This window comes from Fusarium venenatum (genome assembly GCF_020744135.1).
Source record: "Fusarium venenatum strain MPI-CAGE-CH-0201 chromosome Unknown EDB82scaffold_4, whole genome shotgun sequence".
Lineage (NCBI taxonomy): Eukaryota > Fungi > Ascomycota > Sordariomycetes > Hypocreales > Nectriaceae > Fusarium > Fusarium venenatum.
The window spans coordinates 2543293-2559364 of record NW_027072132.1 but is presented as its reverse complement, the minus strand read 5'-3'; the positions used below and the strand labels follow the sequence as shown (position 1 = coordinate 2559364).

General features: G+C 49.6%; 4 protein-coding genes across 4 annotated transcripts; 2 read left to right on the top strand and 2 right to left on the bottom strand.

The window, feature by feature from the left end:
- Window positions 1-169: 169 nt before the first annotated feature.
- Window positions 170-1208, top strand: EDB82DRAFT_479999 (RTA1 like protein-domain-containing protein; the record flags this gene model as incomplete). The annotated part of the gene is made up of 3 exons (XM_025737724.1): window positions 170-344; window positions 402-653; window positions 706-1208. The coding sequence occupies 3 exons, from the start codon at window positions 170-172 to the stop codon at window positions 1206-1208; spliced, it is 930 nt and encodes a 309-aa protein (XP_025592556.1).
- A 524-nt stretch (window positions 1209-1732) lies between these two features.
- On the top strand, window positions 1733-3298 carry EDB82DRAFT_479998 (cytochrome P450; the record flags this gene model as incomplete). The annotated part of the gene is made up of 2 exons (XM_025737723.2): window positions 1733-1960; window positions 2015-3298. The coding sequence occupies 2 exons, from the start codon at window positions 1733-1735 to the stop codon at window positions 3296-3298; spliced, it is 1512 nt and encodes a 503-aa protein (XP_025592555.2).
- Window positions 3299-3338: 40 nt separating this feature from the next.
- EDB82DRAFT_307247 (pyridoxal phosphate-dependent transferase) lies at window positions 3339-4990 on the bottom strand. The gene is made up of 2 exons (XM_025737722.2): window positions 4294-4990; window positions 3339-4241 (listed from the first exon to the last, which is right to left on the bottom strand). The coding sequence occupies exons 1-2, from the start codon at window positions 4757-4759 to the stop codon at window positions 3538-3540; spliced, it is 1170 nt and encodes a 389-aa protein (XP_025592554.1). The 5' UTR covers window positions 4760-4990; the 3' UTR covers window positions 3339-3537.
- A 428-nt stretch (window positions 4991-5418) lies between these two features.
- EDB82DRAFT_307226 (ATP-dependent RNA helicase MAK5) lies at window positions 5419-8163 on the bottom strand. Its single transcript, XM_065607447.1, has 2 exons — window positions 6450-8163; window positions 5419-6400 (listed from the first exon to the last, which is right to left on the bottom strand). The coding sequence occupies exons 1-2, from the start codon at window positions 7923-7925 to the stop codon at window positions 5534-5536; spliced, it is 2343 nt and encodes a 780-aa protein (XP_065463296.1). The 5' UTR covers window positions 7926-8163; the 3' UTR covers window positions 5419-5533.
- Window positions 8164-16072: the final 7909 nt, after the last annotated feature.

Sequence of the window (16072 nt, the reverse complement as noted above, 5' to 3'; positions counted from 1 at the left end):
TCTCTTTTAGAGTATTCATCGAGCTTTGGCTTTAGTTTTCTTGTCTAGTGCTTTCGATTGTCAATAGCACTTCGATCTGTTTTTGTCCATTGTTTGTCCATTATACTCAATATTTATCACTTGTTCTGCTGTTTAGTTTAATACCGAAACGAACCTAGTCATCGCAGCCATGGACTGCAACCCTAATTACGAAAATGCAACGTGGGCGTTTTACCGATTTGTACCTTCGAAGGAAGCCAACATTGTCTTTGTGGTTCTTTTCGCTATAACAACGCTGTTGCATGTGCTGCAACTTTGGCGGACTCGAACATGGTACTTGATACCGTTGGTTGTGGGCGGAGTCTGTACGTTATACCTTTTCTCAGTCGATGTGAAGATATATACTAATGCCGTGACTTTAGGTGAGGTTATCGGATATATCGGACGAGTACTGAATACGAATGAAGAACCGGGCTGCTGGACCATGGGCCCGTATATCATGCAGAGTGTCCTGATTCTTATCGCGCCCGCACTGTTTGCAGCTTCGATTTACATGATTCTGGGGAGAATCATTCTCTTGACTGATGGAGAACATCATTCGTTGATTCCACGCAAGTGGCTTACGAAGCTCTTTGTCTTTGGTGATGTGGCATCGTTTATGCTCCAATCATCCGGTATGATGCAAGTTGAAGGGTTTACCAGGTACAATGCTGATAATTGTTGTAGGTGGTGGTCTCATGGCTGTTGAAGATATGAACAAAATGGGTGAAAAGATTATCATTGGAGGTCTTTTCGTTCAACTCTTCTTCTTTGGTTGCTTCATTATCGTCAGCGCCGTCTTCCACGTACGCATGCTGCGTGCCCCGACACCGAACTCGTCACAAAGTCAAGTCCGATGGCAGACATATCTCGCAACGCTATACATTACAGGCGTTCTAATCTGGGTGCGCAGTCTATTCAGGGTAATTGAGTTTATCGAGGGTAACGACGGACACTTGATGCGCAGCGAAGTATGGGTGTTTGTGTTTGACGGTATGCTGATGCTCTTGGTGCTCGTCTGGATGAACTGGTTCCATCCTGGTGAGATTGGACTGTTGATTAGAGGAGAGGAAAGCATCACGAATGGACTTGAGTTGATGAAGCTTGGAGGATCTGGGAGGAGAAGTAGAGTTGATACTATGGAGAGTTTAGGGTCTGGCAGTCACCTAAGGGATGTGGAAGGGCGCTAAGAAGGGTACCCCTGGGCCCTGTCAACTTTAATTCTTAGCGCCGCTCGATAACTGATCCAGTTATCGTCAGCAATAAATGTTTTATCCTGGATCTGAGACATAAAAGACGTTTCAAAAACAGGCGCGAAGTAACGCCAAGAGATCGGTTACACGACTTCCCTGTCTTTCACTCTATATAGAAGATTTTAAAGATAAAATGGAATGGCCTTGATCGGTTCTGTTGTGCCACCTAAAAAGATGTTCAGTAATACAGTGATCCTGGCTCCTCTCTAGCCGAGCATGCTAACCAGTACTGGCTTAATCAATATCAGCCCACGGCTTATGCATGCCTCTTGACGCCCTCATATCATCCTCATACACTCATTCTCGGCCTAGAACTAAAAGCAAAGCAGATAATAAGAAAAATGTGGCTTGGCTTTGACCGGGGTAGTTTCAACTCGTTATTATTAATGTCTATCTTTCTCTTCTTTCACTTCTTCTTTCTCCAAATTTCTCAAGCTATTTCTTATATCTAAGCTCCAAATATGACCTCCTTGGGTGATATCTTGGCGCAAATCACCTTTACAAGGGTTATAATTTATGGTATTTTATTTTTACTCTTCTCTTTTATTGTCGACTTGTCCACTCAACCTCGATATCCTTCTGATATTCCTGTTCTTGGTCACGACTCCAAGAAATGGTTCTCTAGAATTCGAAATAGCCTTGCCTACTTTACTCAACATCAGGCATGGATTGGTGAAGGCTATGAAAAAGTATTACATTCTCTCTTCTCACAAATATTACAAAAAGTCTCTAATCACAAATAGTATGGCAAAAATGGCCTGCCCTTTATTGCTCCGTCGCCAATCTCTCGTCCTCCCGATGTCATCCTCCCTAGATCGCAAATACCATGGATGATGAACCAGCCCGATCATATCCTTTCCGCAGCTCACGCCCATGATAAGATCCTACACACAGAGTACAACTTTCTCGGCAAGGAACTTCTCAAGGATACCTTTGCGCAACGCGTTATGCACAAGTATCTAGCTCGGCATCTATCATCGCTAGTCCCAGCTGTTCAGGACGAGGTCAACAGTTCTGTCAAGGATGCTGTCGAGACACTAATCAAAGCAGCCGCTAAAAAGGATGCCGGTAACGTTGATGACCAAGGCTTCACAAAACTCAACATATGGGAGCTGTGGCTCGCTATCGTTCCTCGAGTTACGAATCGTCTTCTTGTGGGCGAAACAATATGCCATGATCCAATCTTTATACAGTCCATGGTGCGCTTCACAGATGACGTTGTCCGCAATAGCTTCTTGCTACACGCTTTCCCCCAAGTTCTTCACCCTATTGTCGGCCGTCTCATCACCATTCCGAACTACCTTCACTGGCGTGGGGCTACACGCCGTGTACTACCAACCATCGAACAGCGCTTGAAAGACATGCGACGCAAAGAATCCAGCGATCCTGAGATGAAGAGCTGGGCACCTCCAGAAGATTATATAACTTGGCATATTCGCCTTGCCATGGCAGAAGGGAACTCTTTTGAGCTCGATCCATATGTCATCTCTAAGCGTCTTCTGCCTATAAACTTTGCGGCTATTCACACAACTGTTCTCACTGGCCAGTCTTGGATGTTGGATCTCTGGTCCCTTCCAGCCTCTGAACGCGCTCTTGATACAATCCGGGATGAGCTCGAGGCGAACAAGCCGGCAGAGGGTCACTGGACAAAACAAAATCTTGGCTCCCTCATGCGACTCGACTCATCATTTCGCGAATCCCAGCGCCTAAGTAACTTTGCAGCAAATCTCGTCGAACGACAAGTTATTGCGCCTGAGGGCCTTCATAACCCTGATTACGGGTGGACGTTGCCGCGTGGTGCTTTCGTTACTGTCAATCTGCAAGGGACACACCATGATGAGGATATTTACAAAGACGCTATGAAATATTTTCCGTGGCGGTACTCGAATCCTAGGGAAGCCTGGGAGATGAAATCGGCCGAAGAGAAGAAAGAAAACGAGGAGGAAGGGAAGAGAATAAGAGGTTTGGGGATGGTGACTACTAGTGATATTCACTTGGCTTTTGGTCATGGTCGGCATGCATGGTAAGTCTTACATCATTGATAGATCCCATTGTGGCATGCTAATATATATAGTCCGGGACGCTTCTTTGTTGCGCATGAGCTGAAGCTCATCGGGGCTGCATTGCTTCTCGACTACAATATCAAGACGATCGAGGAACGACCAAAGGCACAATGGATGGGGGCAACGATCATTCCTCCCTTGGATGCATGCATTGAAATTCGATCGAAATAAATAAATCACTGGCATTGCTATGATGGATTTCTTTAGCTGTATCCTCCATGAGCCTCGCCGTCGTTCAGAGCCACCCCATTCTTCTTATCTTCCATCAACCTTGACAACGCTTTCACCAGGCTGTCGACAGCTGCCTCTGACGTCTGATGATGAAACACAAGTCTCGCCATTGGGAATACCGCGATATTCTCCTTTGCGCAATACTCGACGAATGCTGCGGGTGGGATACCGGCGGCTTCAATATCGGGTAGGATCATGTTGGTCTGCACAGGAAGCACAAACCGGTACCCAACCGCTTCAAGTCTCGCGGCAGCTTCCTTCGTCATCGTATGCACTGATGGGAACCTTGGAATGCTGTACTCTAGAGCTGCCAGAGCTGCCGCCGCCATCATTCCTGGCTGTCGAGTGCCTCCTCCCAACATCTTCCTGAACCACTTGGCCCGCTCGATGAAGGACTTCTTGCCGAGGATCACACTACCCATCGGGGCGCCGATGCCCTTTGCGAGACAGATGGATATACTATCGAAGCATGCTGCGTACGCCTTGAGATCAACGCCTTCTCCGAGCACGCCGTCGAAGATACGGGCACCGTCAAGATGCATGGCAATGGGTTTCTGGCCTTCTGGAACTGGGAATGAGCGGACATAGTTCGAGATTTCTTGTGCATCCGCAAGCGGTAGAATTGCTCCAGAGAGGGTATTCTCCAGAGATACAACTCTGGTGGGTGGGAAGTGGACTGCAATGGTCAGCTTTCTGTTAGACATGTCGCGAGGAAGGGGATAACATACTATTCCCATCAGCAATAATATTCTTCTTAACGTCTTCCAACGTCAAATGAACTCCATTCTTAGCATGGATAGTCGTAGCACTCGCCTGAGAAATAACAGGCAAAGCCCCAGACTCCCAACAATGCACATGCGCACGATGATCAAGAAGAACACTATGCGGTGGCTGTGTGAGATGCGTCCTCAGGCAAATCTGGTTTCCCTGGGTACCTGATATGGCCCACAGAGCAGCTTCCATACCCGTCATCTCTACGAGACGTGCTTCCAGAGCCTTGACGGAAGGGTCGCCTTCTGGGTCGTAGATGTCATCGTTGACAGATGCTTCGAGGATGGCAGTCATCATCTCCTCGATAGGGACGGTGACCACATCGGAGCGGAAGTCCCGAGATGCCTTCTCCCTGCTGGCATGGAGTTTGGATTGGACTTTGGGTGTGAAGGGAGATTCGGGGGTTTCTACGAGGCTGGGCATTGTGAAGGCTTTGTAGTGATGGTTGAGTGATGAGTGGTTTGTAGCTTTCGCAGGAACATGCTCGAGTCTTATATACACTTGCTAAGGTCATTGTATTTATATACATATATATGAACCCCGCATCTATGAGGGGAAACAGATTCATTTGCGTCTGGTCTGTTATCTCGTGGTGTATGTTCATTTGATCATGAATAGTTTCCCGCGGGGGGTTGCTAGCTTTGATGCTACTCTATGAGCCGGGCTCGGAGGCTTGCATGGTGTTGTGGATCTAGGCCGGGGTAAGTTGACTAGATACGAATAGGTAAGGTCCCAAGTATATTGTTTGATAGCGATTCCTCGATACGAAAAAGCACCTCTGTCGATGAACTTGATAGACGATCCTGTACACAAGACCAACTGTTGTCGTGAAGATGTTTGAATTGGTTCTTGATAGCCATGGTCATAACTCCGACTTCCATAGAGCCCGTGGCCCTCATGATTTGATCTGCATAGTCGTGCATGATAGATAGGCAGTTCGGATAGCTAAAGGTGAAGAATCTCCACATTCACCTCCGCGGCCAACTTGGTCGTTGCCCGCGGTTGCGAGGATTCAATATTCGATATGGTTATACACACAGCTTTCATCTGCTTCATCACGAATAGACAGTCAGACATGATGATCGAAACATGAAAAGAAAAATGTACAAGGTGGTACTTTTGTTCTATTATCAATAAAGCCCGTCATCTTCTAAGCCAGATGTCCAGACTCAATCACGCTCAAAATCTCCATAACAACTACAGGTCAAAGCCCAATCCGTCCGTGTTGCCCAAAAACATACCACCTTGCTGTCCTTCTTTCAACAAAGCACTGATATCAACTCTTCCGCCCGTGATATATCTCTCGCTCACACCTAGATTCACTCTCCTGCTCAGCTCCTCTCTCAGCTGAGCCTTGAGTGCACCCATCTCTGCTTTAGTGAGCTGCTTGGCTGTTTGCTCCTTTCTCCTTCGTCCACCACCGCGACCACCTTTGCCACCGCTCGCGTTGATTTCTTCGAGGTCATCAGAGTCATATTCTACACCGAGCTCATCGGCAGCATTGCGCAGCCATGTATCGTCGCTGTGGGCCTTTTCCTTGGCAAGTATTGTATCGGCAATCTTTTTGGCCAAGTCCACACGAGGCTTAAGACGCGATGCCGCTTTGCGATCAATAAGAAGAGTCTGGATGAAATGCTCCCTTTTAGTGCCCGCGCCGCGCTCGGCATGAACCTTGCTTGCGAGACGACGTGTGGGAAGAACCTCTTCAGGAGCGCAAAGGATCACACTAATACCGCTAGACTCTCCACGAGCTGTACGACCGGATCGATGGATGTAAGTATCCGCAGATCGGGGGACGTGGTAATGCAAGACTTGGTCAACCTCCTTAATATCAAGACCACGTGCAGCAACATCGGTAGCAATAAGGATAGAGTTGCGGGAAGCAGTGAAGCGTTCGAGAGACCGATGACGCGCTTTTTGTGCCATTTGAGAGTGCAGGGGAAGAGCTGTGAGGTTAAGGTTCGTAAGAAGAGGTGTAAGACGGCGAACAGCAGAGATGGAATTGGTAAAGACCAGAGTGCGGCGGCCAGGGTTAAGAATGAGAACCGTGTAGAGGTAAAGATCCTGTAATTCGTTAGTATCGTGAAGTTGTGTATATGTGCTGTAGACTCACCTTTTCCATAGCACCACACTCAATAAGTCCCTCCCTTAGACCATCAGCCATCTGGCTGACAGGGTTGACATCGATGAATTTAGGCTCGCCCCTGAACTTGAGGCACTTCATCAGATAAGCCATCTTCTCGTCGTCGTTTCCTGCAGATTTGCCCTTGCCAGCCAGCTTAGTCTGAAGGTCCTTATCGAAAGTAGCTGAAAAGACAAGTGTCTGTCGTGCGCTACCCTCATCATCCTTGTCTTCTTCGTCTTCCTCTTCTTCACTTTCGGCGTCGTCACCAGGGCTCTTTCCATCGAGAGCACCAATGATATCCTCAGCTTCCTTGAATTGTCCAACCTTGAAAAGTCGATCCGCCTCATCGACAACAAGGAACTTGATCTTGGCAAACTTGCTTTGCAGAGCTCGGTCACCACTAAGAACCTCCCAAAGACGACCGGGTGTACCAATAACAATATCGGCCTTCTCCAGCTGTCGTTGCTGCTTTAGAATACTGAGACCACCCGTCACAACACACACGTATGGTGCGCTAGGAAGGCCGTCGCAGAGCGCCTTGAGATGGTCTCCAAGCTGCTTGGCCAATTCTCGGGTGGGAGAAAGCACCAAAGACATGGGACCCGTTCTCTCGACACCTTGCTCTTGCATCTCCAACCACCGCTCCATCATGGGAATACCGAATGCGAGAGTCTTTCCGGAACCTGTTTGCGCCTTGCCGATAACGTCATGGCCAGCCACAATCTCGGGGATCGTCCTCTTCTGAATCTTGGTCGGCTTCATGAACTTGAGTTTTGCGATGGCAGAAATGATTTGGGGTGACAGGTTCAGAGAAACCCAGGCCGCCATGTCGACGTCTTGGTCTGCGTAGTCGTTCCCATCGGCCAGTGCGCCGAACGTGTTGCCCCCGCGTGCAGAGGACTTTTGTACGCCTTGCGCGGCCTTGACCAGCTGCTCGTCTTGTTTGTTGCCGGCACCGTTCTTCCCATCCAGTTTGTTCTTGTTTTGTTTTTGTTTCTGCTTTTTGTTGCTTTCCTGGTCTGCTTTTTCTTGCCCTTCTTTTGGCTCATTCTTGCCCTTATTCTTCCCTTGAGGTTTCTTGCTCTCAGCGCCAGCTTGATCACTGCCAACTTCGCCGGAATCGATATCCCCGACCTCCACAGCGTCGTCGCCAAACCCTTCAAAAGGTTGATCGCCATCGACAACTTCTTGTTGGGGGTCGATTATGTTGCTCTTGTTCTTGTCGCCAGACACCAAGAATTGCACTCGGCTACCATCCTTGACAATGTCCACACCCTCGATAACCTCAAGTCCACCAAAGTCTTCTCCGACTGAAGCCCAGGAAAGCGCACCGGGTTCGACGGCACGGCGCGACTCCTTTCCGCTCTTCTTCTTGGAGCTTGAAGGTTTGGGTGTATACTTCGATCGTTTCGTGGCGGGACCGTTCGCGATGGGGAGCTTGCGCTTTTTTGATGGAGGAACCATTTGAGTAAGAAGAAGTCGCCTCTGTCAAAGGCGATCGCAGTTTCCTATTTTGTCGTCTTTAGTCGTTGGGAGGTCGCTTGAATGCCGTGTTTTTCTTCGTCGGGCTGATCTTGAAATCTGTAAGAAAGTCCCCAATTTTTTCGTTGATACTTTTTCTTGCCTTATCGTTATCGGCGAAAGTTGATGCCGATCCACCGACCTCCACCTGGTGAACCAATTTCCTATGAACCGTGAGTTGCGTTCTATCAAGAGATACTTATACTTTGCCCATGTCTCACAAATTATCATCAGGTAGCAGAGAATCACATGCAACATCTGATGTAAACATGTGGTTGATGACCACACAGCCATTATCACTATTTAATATATTATATTCCGCAAGACACTCAGACTGTTATCAGTTTTCATAGACAAATGCAAATCATTTCGTACAATTTTAAACCAAGGAAATATTTCTCTTTTTCCGTTTAGGAACCCAAAGAAAGTATGTAAACACATAATACTGTGACACTCTCCATACAGTCATCCGTTCTCTCATCCCATGCATTCACCTTCCATGCCATAATAACAAATAATTACACGCGTTTTGTTTGTGTTGTACGCCTCGAATAACCCAGTTCCATACGGAATATGCCAACCCCTTTAATCTATTAATGCGCTCCTCGAGCACGCTTGGCCCCTCCACCAACCTCGGAATCGCCTCGGGGGCGCTTGTTGCCAGGTTGGAAGTCATTAGCACCCGGATTCATTCCACCACGGCCACCACCGCGTCCTCCTCGACCTCCGCGACCAGCATGGCCATGTCCGCCCTCTTGAGTGCCACTAGCTCCACGTTGGCCTGGAGGTACATAGGCCCCGCCTCTTCCACGTCCACCACCACCACCGCCACCACCACGAGGCATAGGGATGCCGGATCGTGCTGGTTGTTGACCTTGCTGTTGGCTCTGTTGCTGGCCTTGTTGCTGGCCCTGTTGTTGGCCCTGTTGCTGGCCCTGTTGCTGGCCCTGCTGTGCCTGTTGTTGCTGCTGTTGAGCCTGGGCTTGAGGTTGACCATCCTTAGTAGCGGGGGCCGCACCACCTCCATTCTTAGCAGCGAAAGGGTTCGGAGCAGAAGCCGAAGAGGTATTTGTAGAGGCAGCGAAGGGATTATTGCTCTTAGGAGGAGGAATTCCACTCGCCGCCGGAACCGCGGCCTGTCCGGGCTTGGCTTCTGTTGTAGGTGGTGCACCTGCTGGTGTTGTCGTCGGTGCTGCTTGAGTGCCCTTGGCTACAGGTGTTGCAGGTGTTGGGGGCAACCCGGCTACCGAGCCTTGCTTAGCAGGAGCCGGCTTAGCTACAGCAGGGGGAGGAGGTGCCTGCGCTGTCTTGGCCACTTCCCAAACTTCAACGACGGGTTTCTGAGGTGTCTCAGAAGCCGCCTTCTCGACAACGCTGATCTTTGCAGCAGCCGCTCTCAGCTTGTTCTCGGCCATGTTAATTCTCAACGTAGACTTCTTTGATTCCATAAGCTGGGCCTGATCCCGAGCTGATGAAATCTTGGATTCGTACTCGTTCTTTAATGACGATTCTAACTCTGCCTTTACCTTGGAGCTTTCAATCTCAAGCTTCTTCTTGATATTAGCGGCAACAATGTTCTTAACCGTAGGATTAGTTGCAAGGAATTGTCGAATGCCAGCATCATCAAGCTGAGACATATCAATCGGCCCAGCAGATGTCGGCGTTGGAGGCACGGCGGGAGCTTCAGTTTTAGCAGGCGTCGCAGGAGGCTGCTGCTCTGTTGCTTCGGGCTTGGGAGCATCTGCTGTGGGTTTGGCATTAGGGTTTTCAGCCAGCCAGATTTGCTTCTCTTGCTTGAACTGGAGCTCCAGGTCCGCGTTCCTCTTCTTGAACTCGTCTTCCATGCGTTGCCTGCTCTCCTTAAGCTTGGCGTTCAAGGTGTCCCGCATTCTGTCAGAACGCTCCTTGATTGTAGTTTGAATCTTGGCCTCAACTTCATTAGCCTTCTGTTCGAACTCGGCTGCCTTAGCTTCAGCTGCCGCTGCCCTCTCCTGGAGGGCCTTCTTCTCCTCGTCTGTAATACCAGCGGCAGGTTGCTCGGTGGCTTGAGCGACAATCTCGGGAGCAGTCTGTGCAGACGGTGTGACGGTGTTGGCTGCCTCTTCAAGCTTCCTAGCCACCTCATCTCGCTCAGAGATAGCTGACTGCAGCTCACCACGGAGAGTCTCAAGTTGTTGCTCAGCACTCTGCTTCTGTCCGTTGATACTGTCAAGCTCATTGCGAAGATCAGCCAGCTGCTTTTCGAGTTGAGCGACAATCTCAGAGGAGCCCGAGGCTTCGTTTGACTGGGCAGTGTTCGGTGCAGACTGGGTGGTCTGTGCTTGTTGTCGTAACTGCTCAATCTCCCTTTGGAAGTTCTGAATTTGTTGCTCCAGCTCAGTCTTCTGGTTTCGAGACTCCTCCGCCTCCTTCTTGATCCCTTCGAGCTCGGCGTTGACCTTGTCCAAGCTCTCTTGAATTTGAGTGGCGCGCTGAATAGCCTCATTCTTCTCTCCAGTAAGCTTCCTCGATCGCTCCTTGGCCTGTTCAATAATCCTTGCGCGAGTGGTGGCCCAGTTATTTTGCTCGGTCTCAAAATTGGCCTCGACCTCTGCGAGCTTAGCCTTCAAGGGCTCTTCACCCTGCTTGAGTGTATCTCGCTCAGCCTCCAGCTCGGTGATCTTCTCCTTAAGCTGCTCCATCTCGGCAGGGTCGGCTCGTTGATATTTGGTCAAGATGCCCTCAGTGCGCTTCTGCCATCGGTCACGGTCCTCCTGGATTTGCTTAATCTCATCCTCCAAGAACGACTTCTGAGTCTTGAGTGTGTCGATCTCTGCTTCTAGCGGGTGGATTCGAGCCTCCATCTCCTCAATTTTCTGGTTCTTTTCGCCAATTTGGTCCTTGAGTTTTTGGTTCTCGTTTCGTAGCGTCATACTACTCTCGCGGTAAATGTTCAACTCATTCAGCTTCTCCATGAGGTCTTGGTGTGTCATAGATGTCCTGCCACTCTGAGCAGCCTGTGTGCGCTCTTGATCGAGCTTAAGACGTGCCTCGTCCAGCTGGGATTGGGTATACTCGAGCTGTTGCTGAAGTCGCTTGGATTCCTGACCCTTGAGATCATACTGAACCTCGAGAATTTCCTTCTCACGTCGGAGGTAACTGTTTAGTTCACGCAGGCCTTCGGTAGCATCTCCCAAAGGAACAGGCGACATTCTTTCATCCTCCTCATCATCTCCACTTCGCTTCTGCTGGAGCACCGTGACCTGTGCAGTCAAGGCCTCCAGTTGTTGGTGAAGGATCTTGTTCTGTGAGTTCACATCCTCCCGTCGAGTCTTGACCTCCGCCATCTCCTGCTCCAATTGTTGTCGGCGATCCTCCCAAGAGCTTTCGCTTTGAGCGAGGGTTACCTTGGCAGAGTCTGCCTCGGACTTGAGAGACGCCGCCTCGCTCTTGAGGGCGTTGTACTCAGCTCGCAATTGTTGCACGAGCTTAGCAGCCTCGGCATGTTTGACAAGTTCTTGCTCGTAATCCTGTTGAGCCTTGGAAGCGATCTCGGCCTGGGAACGGAGATCCTGCTGATGGTACCGAGTGGCCTCCAAGTGCCTGGCGCTCTCCTCCTTGAGACGGCTCACCTCCTCTTGCAGGATCGCCTTCTCGTCTTCATATCGTCGTGCGATCTCGCCCTGAGAATCACGAAGGCTGGAAAGTTCGGTGTTAGATCGAGACAGTTCAGCAGATAAATCCTCAGCGCGCTCGGTAATCTCTTTAATCTTGGCATCCTTCTCCTCAATAAGTGCTTCCAACTCTTGACGGTACTGCTCCTGCGATCCTCGCAAATCTTCAAGGGCTTCTTCATTAGCCTGGCTAAGTTCCTTGAACTGATCAGCCTGTGCCTTCGCGTTTTCAAGGTGTGTGTTGGCCATGTCCAGATCTCGCTTGAGGTCGGAGATCTCGACATTAAGGTCCTGAATCTCGTTCTCAAGTTGCTGTTGCTGTTCGCCAACCTCCATAGTGCCAGGTCGGGGGGTAGGTCGAGGTTGAAGTCGTCCGGCACGATCCTCAGCATTGCGCAACTCGACAGTCAACTCATCAACACGAGCTTGCAGATGATCCCTGCTGGTCTTAACAGCGACGTGCTCCTCACGAATCTGACTCAAACTAGTCATGAGCTCGTCAATTCGCTTCTGTGACTCCTTCGACTCGTACTCCTTCCTAAGCTGCAATTTCTTGGTTTCTTCTGACTCGTAGTTTAGCTTCCTCTGGACGTCGCTTAGTTGCTGCTCCAGGCTTTCAATCTTGGCCTGTGCTTTGCGTCGCGTCTCCGAGTCGGCCATATTGCGCTCATTCTCGAGCGATTGCTGGGTTGCGAGCAAGTTGTTAAGGCGATTCTTCTCCTCGATCAAGTTCTCGTTGTCCTTGCTCAGCCTGTCCTGGATATCCTTCCAAAGCTTTTTCTCTGCCTTGAGATTGGCAGTCTCATTGCGAACACTGTCAAGTAGTCCCTTGGCTTCGATTAGCTCCTCGGCAACCTGCTGCGTGCGAATATCCTGCTTAGCAGCCGTCTCAGACAGAATCTGGCTTCGCTTCTGAAGCTCGTGATTCTCGCCTTGGAGGGCGACAAAGTTGGTATGCAGCATCTCGCGTCTTTCAGATTCAAGTCGAGCCTCGGCTTGAAGCTTGACCTTGTCAGTCTGAAGGGCGTTTCGTTCAGCTGATAACGAATCGATTTGGTCGCGCAAGTCCTTGCGGACTCCATCCTGGGCGTCACGATAGTTGTCGTATTCGGATTGAAGCTTGCGGATGGCTTCATTGAGAGCCTCGGTCTGCTCAGTTGCCTCGATACTAGCCAAAGGCAAACGTTCACCGCCAGCAATCGAGTTGCGCATCATAGACGCTTCATCTCCGTTCAGACCTCGCTGTTGTAAGAGTCGTCGGAACATGTCTCGCTCAGTCTTGTAGCTATCCATAGTCTTCTTGATTGATCTTGTCTCATCAGTCATGTGAGCCAGCTCTTGCTGGAGCTTCTCAACCATGTCGTGATCTTGTTTAGCCTGGTGTTTTTCTGCAAGTGCCTCCTCACTCTCGAGTTGGTCAGCAAGCTCCCGGGTAATACGAAGAAGCTCCTCGTTCTTGGATTGCAAGGACTGGATGTCTTTGAAGACGACCAACTTCTGGGTGATGAACTGGTGAGTGTCAGACATGTCGGATATGGCCTCCTCAGAAATCTCTCCCTTCTGCAGTTGCTGAAGACGGTAAGTCTCCTCGTCGGTGAGCTTGTCCATACCCTTCTCCATGGCGTGGATCTGGAACAAAAGCATGTTGATCTGAGTACCCAGGTCGCGTAGTTGAGTGCGCAGGATCTTGGACTCAGACTGTGCGGTTGCAAGTGCTCCTTCGGCCTTTCTCGCCGCCTTCTTAGCGTCATCGCGCTCCTTGTAGCTGTCCTGCGAAAGTTCTGACATACGAGTAATCTCTTCTCGGAGCTGGTCAGCTTCAGCATGGAGCTCTTGCATTTCAGGCGCCTTCGCCTCCAAAGCAGACATCATGTTGTCCAGCTCCTCAGACAGTTGCTGGTTACGACGTCTTTCAGTAGCCAGCTGACCCTTGACTTGATACAGCTGGTCAAGAGCCTGTGTGGCAGTGATTGCGCCCTTGGCTCGAATAGATCCGGGGGTCGCGAAAGGAGAGGAGGGTCGCATAAGAGAACCATTAGGACGGGGGGTCTGTGGCGCAGATTCGGCTGGTGGGGGTGCGTGCTGCTCGGCTCGCACTTGAAGCTCGTCAATTTCGGCCTGGAGTTGATTGATTCGTTCCTCCAACTGCGAAGAGTTCTCCCGCTCTTGCTCAAGCTCGACTCGAACACGTCGGAGTTCATTTTCGTAATTGTCTCGGAGCCGCTCTTTCTCGGCCTCGAGATCACGCACTCGCTCTTGGTGTTTCTTACTCAACTGGTCGGACATCTCAACCAGCCGTCTCTGGTCCTCAAGCTCGTGCTTGTAACTCTCGATCGCTTGTGCGTGGGTTCCCTCCTGTTTCTGGAGCTTCACTAGAGCTTCGTCTGCTTTGGACTGCATGGCGTCGAGTCGCTCGCGGAGCTGCTGTTCAGTTCGCTTCAGAGCATCCATCTGGGATTGGATGTCTTCATTTTGTCGTTGCAGTTCAGCGATGCGGGCACCCTTCTCCTTTCGGTACTTGAGGCTCTCCTCGCTCTTGGTTTTTAGTTCATTCTCGAGCCATTCGCTGTTCTTTCGGGCAAGGTCAAGCTGCTGCTGAAGTGATTCTTCTCGGTACTTGGCACTGCTGAGCTGACCTCGCGCATTTTGCTCTGATTGCTGTAGAGCGGTAATCTCGCGGGACAGCTCGACGTTGCGCTGATGCTGCTTTGTAAGCTCTTCGGTAATAGTCTGGTCCCGTTTGTTGTTTGATTCGATGATGCTCAAGTTGGTTCGGTTCGATGACTGGAGAGTCTCAATCTTATCATTGAGAGCCTTGACCTCGGCATCGTAGTCGGACTTCTTAGCCTTGAAGACTTGAAGCTCGTTCTCAACTGACTGGCGCTTGGTTTCTGTGTGGACAAAGCAATGTCAACAATCATGCAACTCCACTCCACGCCTCACCGACACATACCTTCATTCTTCAATTGCTGCCTAGCCTCTTCAACATCCTTCAGGGCCTTGTCCACGGTAGCTTTGGAGGTTTGCGATCGCGTTTCGTTGCTGCGCACCGCGTTCTCGAGCAGAATGTCGGTTTCAAGCTTTCCGGCATACAGAGCGTCAAACTCGTGCGCTCTGTCTGCGACAGCCTGCAAGATGATGTTTACGAGTTCAACGGTTGGCTCAGTCGTCAGGGACGCGATAACAGGCTGATCAAGGCCAAGGTGGCCTGCGACGTAGCCGATGTCCACGTTTGCGGCCGCCATGGTCGTGGTCGGATCAGATCGATAGCGCGATACTCGTCATTCCCGTAGCTGCGCGCTCGAAGGGGAAAAAACAAGCGGTAAGATCAAGGTTTGACGTAAAATTTTGCTCCCTTTGTATCTCCAGTATTGACGAACGAATGTGAGACGTTGATGAAAGAATCCCCGACAAAGGAAATGGAGGCTTTGGTTGTTGTTAGAGAGACCAGGAAATTTGGAGCTTCAAAGCTGAAGATCCGACACGGTACCTTTGTTTGCTACCAGGGAAAGAAGCAACGCGCACGGACCTACTACAGGAGCTTGCTGCGTTGTACGGCGCCAACATTAATCCGGAAGCCTCCATACTACCCTATACCTGGAACCTGAAGCAGGAGTGAAGATATAAATCATTTCTGGGAATATGCTACTTCTAGATTTCGAAGACGGAGCCAGTGTAGGGTTGAATATAATTAGGTAGCTAAGTCGAAAAGTAGTGAATCACAAAATGTGAGAGCGTCACCTCGTACTTTCGATGATGGCTCAACGGTTGTAGTTAGCATAGCACAAAGACAACACCATTTTTCAACATTCATGTTATCCCTCCATGCAGGAGTTAAAAGAAAATACAACATCGTATCAAGTTCTTATTGCGGACGATCAAAACCCTTGTTAGAAATTATGCCTCAATAATTGTTTACCAGTCATCATCCAATTGAATGCCATCTTCCACAGCTTGAACTGCGATAACCTATATATGCAAACCAATAACCACACCATGTCCACCATTGCAAACACACAGTTCAACTGCACATGAGTATATTTATAATAAACTACTGACCACTCCAGTTGAATACTTAAATAGACCAGGCTCTACTAAACATTCATATGTTAGTGTTCTCCTATTAATCCTGACAACGGTGGGGGTTCCAGGGAAACGCAACAAGAATGATGGATCCTATTTACATAGGAAACTTAAACTCTTAACCGCTGAATATGAACTTTTTCTCCTATATAATCTAGGGAGTTGTGGTCGAGACGCCCGAGGATGCATGTGGAGGGTGAGTTGAGGAGATTCGGAACAGGGGCTCAACTCAGAACTCATCAGTGAGATTATCTCAACAAAGAGTATTACGACCGAGACCATTAATAAAAATACGGATAAGATTAGCGGATAATTTGTGACTGTTTGTACGAACTATTTCAATCCTTGTACGTA